This window comes from Ciona robusta, chromosome 3, assembly GCF_009617815.1.
Source record: "Ciona robusta chromosome 3, ASM961781v2".
Taxonomy (NCBI): domain Eukaryota; kingdom Metazoa; phylum Chordata; class Ascidiacea; order Phlebobranchia; family Cionidae; genus Ciona; species Ciona robusta.
This window is the reverse complement of record NC_143237.1, coordinates 5,651,289-5,660,085: the sequence shown is the minus strand read 5'-3', so window position 1 is coordinate 5,660,085 and position 8,797 is coordinate 5,651,289. Positions and strand designations below refer to the sequence as shown.

Sequence of the window (8,797 nt, the reverse complement as noted above, 5' to 3'; positions counted from 1 at the left end):
TTAAAGCCAAGCTCTATCATTAAACAGAATGTAAATTTCAAGAAATTGGCCTGAAAAACTCCCTGTCGTGTTTAATCAGCATTAATTGCTCACATATACTTTATATATTTTAAGGGCTCACATATTCTTTATACATCAAGGGAGACATTCTGTCCCATTTTAACTGTATAACAGAGTCAGAAAAGGGTGTGATGGTAGACACTAGTTTTAACTATCGTAAAATTGGCCGGTCTATTTAACCAACGGTACACAAATGTGTACCGTTGATTTAACACAAAAAAAGCGAAGCTAAATTACCAAAACGACGTCATTTATTTTGTACACTGATTTCTGGGTATTCCCCTCGGTAGAAAGAAACAATTCATCTTTTTCCTTTTGATTCTTTATATCGAACGTTAAACGACATGTGTGTCACAATACAGATGTTACTGCACGTTATATCAATCGCAGCTGCGCCAGCATTTCAACTGCAGAGATGGTTAATCCTCTGGTCCTATCACATGCAGGTGTGTGGTGTTCATATTTTGCATTATGTAAACAAAATCCAAATAAATAACAGTGTTTGTCACATTCATGTTTTGTTCTTATGAACATTGCAGTGAATACGTACTAAAATAATGTGCAGGTTTTGAACTATGTATGACTAACAAGAAAACTCTATTTAAAACAGAAGCATTCGCATTATAGGTGTTACTTGACCTCCAGCCATGTACGGTATTATTCTTGATAGCTTGATGGACTGTATCAAACAAATGTATGGCGAGCAAGTATGGAAGAGAGTCATTGGACCATGTGGTATTTCAAACTCTGTGTTCACTACACACAAGGTAAAGAAATATGTTGCATTTGAAGCTTCTTTTATGTGAGGTCTATACTTAACTACACTAACAGTCTTGTCTTAGATGCAAAACTTGTTTCTGAAAGAATGACTTGATTTGTGATGTACATTTTAAAAAAGTAGAATCCAGTCGAATTTTAGAGTGGGTGTAACAAATTTCCGCTTTTCTAGGCTTTACAAGATGCATTAGAAAATATAAGATGTTTTAGAAAAATACAAGATGTATTAGAAAAAAAAAACTAGTTCTTTGTAACACAAACTTTATCATAGACAAACACTTTCTATAACTTAAGACATTTAGAAGAACCCGCTTGATTTAGAAAACAATATAAAAGTTAAATTAGTTTTTACGATATGAGATTTTTTTGATATGAGATATAACACTGTTTCAACACAGATATACCATGAAGAGCTCGTACCAAATTTGGCAAAAGCTGTGGCTGAGTTAACAGGGAAGTCAATTGAATCAGTTATGCAGGCTGCGGGGGAACATTTTATTTTGTACATCGCTGATATAAAGTATGTTAGTTGTAATACCTATGTACCAACACAAGTCTGTACTGTTCGTATTCTGATATATTGTACATGTAAAGAAAACTTTATATTAGTTTTTGATTGCTACAGCTACAGTAGACAAGTATATTTCCTAGCGGTTAAAGTAAAATAGCAAAAGATACCTAGTATATTGAATATATTATGTCAGAATTGAAATACATACTAGGAAATAAAATAAAACAAACAACACTCGTTTTTATTTAATCATCATACTTACAGTTCTACAGTTTTTTTTCTTTTAATCTAACTTTTTTTGCAATGAAAGCATCTCTAAAGTTTTTGTTTTCCAGAAATGATACTGTTACAAAAGTCTTAGGACGACGCTTTACTGATTTTCTAAATGGATTGAACTGCATGCATGATTACTATCGATTCAGCTTCACTGAAATTCAACCTCCAAGGTAAAACAATTATTCCAATCAAAACAAAAATAATAAAATTATCATCATTTATTCTTGCGGGGCATGGCAACTTCAGAAGTTATAACATGACGTTTATTTTATACACTTTTATTTTTATTTACATGTTTTTATTTATATGTGTCTGCTTACAAATTAACATGTAATTTTTGTTTTTAGAGAATTATTTTTTTTAAATATTGTAAACTTTGTTGCACAAAAATAATTAAAAGTTGTTTCATATTTTAATATTTTAGTTTCCATGTTTCAAAAGAAGATTCTGAAGGCTTGGAATTACACTATAGAAGTCGTAGAACCTTCATTGGCTATGTTCATTATGTTAAAGGATTACTACTCAAGATTGCAAGCAAGTTTTATTCCATTGATCTAGATGTGCTCGTAACACAGCAGGGCTTTGCTGGAGATGTCATGTTAGCCGTGTACAGGTAAATGGTAGTTCTATATACCTGTATATGTAATGTAACATCTACATACAATTCAGATAGCATCTGCAGTAATTTATCATATTAAATTTATACAAACTACATGTTTCTATTTAAAATAATTGAATTATATTATTCTTCTTTATTTTTTTGAAATTTGAAGGTTGAACTTTCAGAACAGCCAGTACTTAGCATTTCATAAAGTCATTGCCGGAAATATGAAGTTCAGGGAGAAAAACAACTTGATCATGCCCTCCAACATGGCTTTCGATCTATTTCCATATCATCTTGTGTTTAACGACAGGTACATATATATAATAAACTAAGTGTGAGTGGTTTCCAACCTTTTATACTATGTGGACCCCTTTTACAGTCCCTGAATGCCTATAACCATTCTTTATGTTGAATATAAAATTCAAACAAGAATTGTGAAATATTGCTAAAACATAATAAAAGTTTTGTGACAATTATCAATATAATATAATTTTCCCTTGCTGCCGCTTATAAACCATCTGTGACCACCTAACCTACTGGATACATGGAAACAAACTGCACCATTGTAAATAAGTTGAATTTATTCGCTTATTCACTTTACTTAAACAAAAGTAAATTAATTCACTTAGAACAGTGGTTCTTAAACTTTTTTGTATGCATTACCGTCCTAAGGGTTGGAAAAAGGTTTGAAAAAAAATCCGGTTATTTTTATTACATTTGTTTAGACAATGAAGGAAATACTGTTACAGGCACAATAAGTTGGTATAATCATAATATTAATTTTAGATTGGAGATTTTGAGCACTGGGCTTGGTATAGATGTCATATACAAAGGGTTGGAGGGAAGAAGGCTTAACGAAGCTTTCTTTATGACACGGCCTCTTGGATATGCACTGACGTGGGAAAATGTAGGTTACTTTAGGAGTTATATGTGTTTTATTACTGATTTGTTTGTATTATTGAATAAAGCACTGTATTATAAATGAAAAACAAATGGAGTGCCATAGATATATATGTCTTTTAATTTATTTTCTTAAATGTTTTTTTTTCATTGTATAAAACTACACTTAAAATGTGTATAATGTTTTGTGTTGAATCTTAATTGTATATAGGTGAGAATTCATCGAAACAATGTGTTCGAGTTGACCTCAGCTAAAAGTTCCGAGAGACAAGCCGTCAATGAGGAAAGTAAATATCACTTGTTGTTTCGAATTTGTTTTTTTAAGCAAAATAATGTGGACCAGGGGTGTGCAACTTTTATTACAACAGGGCCAAGTATAAATTACTAGGTTAACTCACTTTATTTAACATAGGCTTGCACATTTCAGTAATAGTTTACTTTTGTCTTTGATCTTATGATTTTAAAGGGGGTTATTTCCTTGCAGAAATATAAAGTTCGGACACATAAATTTCTGAGGAAAACTTCTATAGAAATTTATTGTCACACCAAATAAATTCAGTAAAAAATTATGCAGCTGGCTTTGCGGCTGCACAACTTTCATTTGTGGGCAGCATTGGGCCCGTAGGCACAGATTGCACACCATTGATAAAGACCATAACTTTTAAACAGTGGTTTATAAACTATAGGTTGATAATTATATAACCTATTTCAATTTTTTTAAATTATATGAAATAAAAATAAATAAAAAAACATAAAGTTTTCTCTGAACGAAATTACAGGTTTGGCCTATACCTAATTTTACAGCAACGATATTTTGAAACTTACATGCAATGTTTTCAGACACAGCTTCTCGGTTTCGTGATCAAATGACAGCAACTCACTTTGTGAAGCTGCGTGGTCAAATGTTATACGTCCAGGAGAAAGATTATGTTATATTTCTTTCTACAGTAATGTAAGTAAGATATTTCAAAAGTTTTAATTTTTAGATTTTGACTAAACTTCATTTGGAAACAAGGAATATGCAGATCAGTTTTCTAAAATTTATTCCACCGAGATGCAGCATTGATATATAAAGCCTTTGGCTTGTTACAGCCAAACTTAGTTCTCAAAATATTTTCAACTGACCTAATAACACATTCTACTATGGTGAGATCCGTGACAAAGCGGGCCATAGGATTTAGACTAGAGTTTCCTAAATTACCATGATTAATTTCTCCAGGAATGATGATTTAAACAATATGTACGAAATGGGTTTGTTTGTTAATGACCTTCCGTACCATGACCTGAGCAGAGATATGGTTCTACACGGTCCACAACAAACAAGTGAATATCGGTTAGCATTGGACATGGAACAGGTACTCGTAGTAAACTTAATTGTCACACTACTACCACGAAATGACTTAGAGTATTAAAACTTCATGTTACGAATTAGGTACTAAAAGTAAACCTTTCAAAGTTTGGCAATAAAAATCTACAAAACTACATTGTGGGGAAGGACACCAAAATAGTTTTTTTTTTTTATATTAACAGTATTCTGCAACTTGTAGTTAACCTACCGAATTTAACCGGCTGTGCCAGTTTCTTTGCCATGTAAATATATATATTTATATATAACTTTAAAACGATCTCCAGACATTCAATCCATTATTTTACCCTCAAAGCTAACAAAGTAAGAGAGTTAGCGAGTTTAGAGTGTAAAAGTGTTAAGTGTACTATTTGTTGGTGTACTGAATAGACTTAAAATTTATAATTTGCGTTTCATACGTAGACAAAAGCTACGCGCTTGGAGGAGATGGTTGAAAGTTTGAGTTCGGAGCAACGGAAGACCGATGACTTGTTGTACAGTATGATACCACGGGAAGTTGCATGTGCTTTAAAAGAAGGAGGACCAACTGACAGTGTTTGCACGGTATACCTACTATTGTTGGTGTTAATTATTAGGATGTTTTAATAATCTGAAGCAGTTTTCCTTAGTTTTACAAGCAAATAATCATTTCACGTGCATTTTTTTTTTGCTTGGATTTAAATTTGAAGAATTATTGTTTGGATTTTTAAGTTTTGTCTATTTAAAACTGAATGGTTGTTGCAGAAATACGATGAAGTAACTGTTCTCTTCAGTGATGTGGTGAATTTCGCAAACATCTGTAAACATATCGCTCCTCATGAGATAATGATCACACTAAACATGATGGTTGGTGGAATTTTTATTTCAGTTTTATTAAATTGAGATATTTTGTTTTAATTTTACCAAATTTCATAATGTTCTTTTATAACGTTCAAAGTGCACACGGGCGTCTGCTTGTAACCCAGAGGTAATGGGTTCAAGGCTTGTCGTTGCCACTATTGTGAGCGTATGTGTTCTTGGACAAGACACTTAACTAATTAGTTGTCTAAATTATCGGCCATACAAAAAAATTAAAAAACAAATCATCCACAAAGTAACAAACATGGTAACTGGTAACCTGGCAGGAGGTGTATGAAACAGAACACCCGTGGTATAACAACTGTCGTTAAAGTCCACACAATATAAAGTAAGTTACATTCATTCATTAACGTAAAGTATTTTCTGCTCTGCATTATTCATGCAAGTAAACTTGTCCACAAATCTTCACTTGTGGTTTTTATAATTTAACTTTTCAGGTAAGTGTGTTTGACATCTTGTGCGAAAAATTCAACACTTACAAAGTGGAGACGGTGGCTGATGGTTTCATGTGTGTGTCCGGTGCACCAACATATGATGACCGTCATGCACATAACATGGCTGACATGGCAATTCAAATGCTGCATGGAATTAAAACAGTGCGCGATCCAAACACAAGAGAACCCATACAAATAAGAATAGGTAACCGAAAATGAGATAAGAAGTTTTTGGACACTAAACGTGATGTTAGTGGCCCAGATAGCTATCATGTTGAAACATAATGATCAATCTTTTACCAGTGAAAAATAAGTTTTTTTCTTCATTTCATTTCTAACACGCACTATAATTCACCTATATATGAGGTATATCACACTGTTAATGTTTATTCACTTGTTATTAGGTTTACATTGTGGTGGAGTAATTGCTTGTGTTCTTGGACATAAGATACCTCAATACTGTTTATTTGGAGATACAGTTCATATTGCATCAAAGTTGGAAGCTACCGGATTAGTAAGTACAAACATTACTAAACGTCAGTTGAATTTTATTTGTAATTGTTGAATTAATGGCATGGGAGGTATAATATAGTAGGGTGGGGAAAGATGGGACACCTTTAGCACATAATATCCAAATATTCTTATTGTGTTTTAAACAATTAACAACGGTGTATTGGAGTCTTTAGGCTACAGTTTTATATTTTCTTAAAGTTCTTTGTTTACTACCAGATGTGACGAGAAAATAAAACGAAAAGGTGTCCCATCTTTCCCCACTCTACTATAACGTTTTTTCTTGTCCATTTTCGTATAGTTAAGAGTGCTTGCATCAAAACCAAAACATACACGGACCGATACTCTTCTACCATTGTAGGCATGTCTCTTTGTTATAGTCGATGTTATAGTAACCTAGCCACATAAGGCTACATACAATAAAGTCATTTATTTATAGAGCTACTACAGAAGAGTAATATTAATTTTTCTCATTAACTTTGCCTTATAGGGACAGCGGATTCAGATCAGCCAGACTTGCATGGAAAAGTTGTCAGAATGTTCTGACTATGAAATTGAACCAAAGGGGATGGTAAAGATAAAGGGGAGACAATCTATTATGACCTACTGGTTAAATGGTAATTCTGAATAATCATGTTGTGTTCTATACAACTCAGTGGTCACTAACGGGTTGTCCAAATTATCAGCCTTACATAAAAATTGTAAAATAAATCCAAAAATAATCACCTACAAAGTAACATACATGGTAACTTATGAGCTGGCACAAAATGTATAAAAACCCAGGTTATTTTACAAAACCCGGCTTAATACTTTACAGGAAGGAACAAAACTGCTGATGGAACTTACCCTGCTCCTCCAACACCAACGTTAGTATCTACTATTACATTTTCAGCCATTTTCTTACCAGCATACTTTTTTAGTCAATTTTGTGTTTGTAATCTTTATGTATGGTTTACACATAAATATTTTCTTAGGTACTCACGAAATAAAAAGAATAACAAAATGACAGCTGTACACGGTGAGTTTAAATTATTTGAGAACACCTTTTTTTGTGAATCGATTATAATATAAAAGCATTGATTGCTTGTATGTAGGATTTAGAAATGTTTGTATGCGATAGTAATGGAATATTAATTTTTTTTTGTCTCTTTGATTATGGTTATGAAGATTTATAAATATTTTTACCGAAAAGACAAAATATATATCGCAAAACAACAGTTGTTAAAACACCCTTACAGTTAAAAGCATATTTACATTTATTTGGATATGTGGTATATTTAAACATCTCATAAAAAAAATTGGTAAAACATTTTGAACCTAATCGTTTAACACTCCGTAAGATTTAACTTTTGCTAACTTTACCACTCAAGGCTGTTTGTTCAATTTTTTATTTATTGTAGAAAATGAAAACTCTGAGTTTGATTTTGAGAATAATGAAGTGATCATGGTGGAAAATGAGGAACAGGTTCATTGCTCTGAAGATACCACATTGCGGAAATATAGCTTATGCAGTGGTTCAAGTATTTAAATGTATGTTCTGTTTAACCATTAGGAAATCAGGAAATATTAATATGTTTCAATATTACAGTATCCTGAAATTAGCAGCTGAGTTTGGGATTTCGTTGACTGGAGTAAACTATATGTGTAGTTATCTAATTCATTGCAACTGACATATATGTTTGTAAATATGTTGCTCAAGTTGTGAATACATTATGTCTAATGTCGGTGTGATGAGGGAAATAAAATGTAGATACTCTTTCCATTTTGTTGTTTTTACATCAAAAGCCTGCCGAAGTCTATATTGTAGGGTGGGAGAAGATGAAATTCCTTTAGCACATAATATTCATATAACCTGATCGTGTTTTAAACAATTAACGTGGGGATACGGTTTTATAATTTTTTTAATGTTCTTTGTTTACTACCAAATGAGACGAGAAAATGGCATAAAAAGGTGTCCCATCCTCCCCTTTCCTACTAAATATCCAAACTACGAGCACGAGGTATTGTTTACTTGTTTAAATGAATACCCGTTGCAAGATATACAGTATCTCGGATTGAGGAAAATTTAAACCGAGCCACGGTCGTGTGGGTTATAAAACAGCATGGTTCACATACAGTTAAGTGTAGCTAATATTCACCTTTATAATAACAGCAATTACACTTGTAGAAAGGTAACGAATGGACCAATTTAAAATTCATGTCAAAGCTGCGAAATACAATAGCTGTAAAATGCAATTACGCAATGAAACGTTTTGAAAATCGTTGCATAATGCAAATCATAAGCCAGTGTGAATTATTTACCCATGAAAGTCGTGCTTCATATTTAACCAGCTCATTAAAGTTTAATTTTTGTTTTCATTTTACAACACCTCTCCGTAGCCTTTGGTTCCTGCGACTAACTTCCGAGTGACACGAGATTCAAGATTAGTTTCGTTGGCTCATAGTTGGCCAATGGACAACTCAGAGCTATAGGAATAAAAGGCGGTTTCAGCATATCATTACTTTCAAAAGTAGCCCCAGGC

The 8,797-nt window shown here is 32.7% G+C and overlaps 1 protein-coding gene across 1 annotated transcript; it reads left to right on the top strand.

The window, feature by feature from the left end:
- The first annotated feature begins 425 nt into the window (after positions 1 to 425).
- LOC149738517 (soluble guanylate cyclase 88E-like) lies at positions 426 to 8,033 on the top strand. The gene is made up of 19 exons (XM_089875089.1): positions 426 to 506; positions 671 to 827; positions 1,236 to 1,357; positions 1,684 to 1,794; positions 2,049 to 2,237; positions 2,398 to 2,538; positions 3,015 to 3,135; positions 3,340 to 3,415; positions 3,969 to 4,080; positions 4,348 to 4,483; positions 4,897 to 5,037; positions 5,218 to 5,319; positions 5,769 to 5,970; positions 6,170 to 6,279; positions 6,766 to 6,892; positions 7,093 to 7,141; positions 7,250 to 7,293; positions 7,676 to 7,805; positions 7,864 to 8,033. Exons 2-18 carry the CDS (start codon positions 708 to 710, stop codon positions 7,801 to 7,803), a joined length of 2,031 nt encoding a protein of 676 aa, XP_089731215.1. The 5' UTR covers positions 426 to 506; positions 671 to 707; the 3' UTR covers positions 7,804 to 7,805; positions 7,864 to 8,033.
- Positions 8,034 to 8,797: the final 764 nt, after the last annotated feature.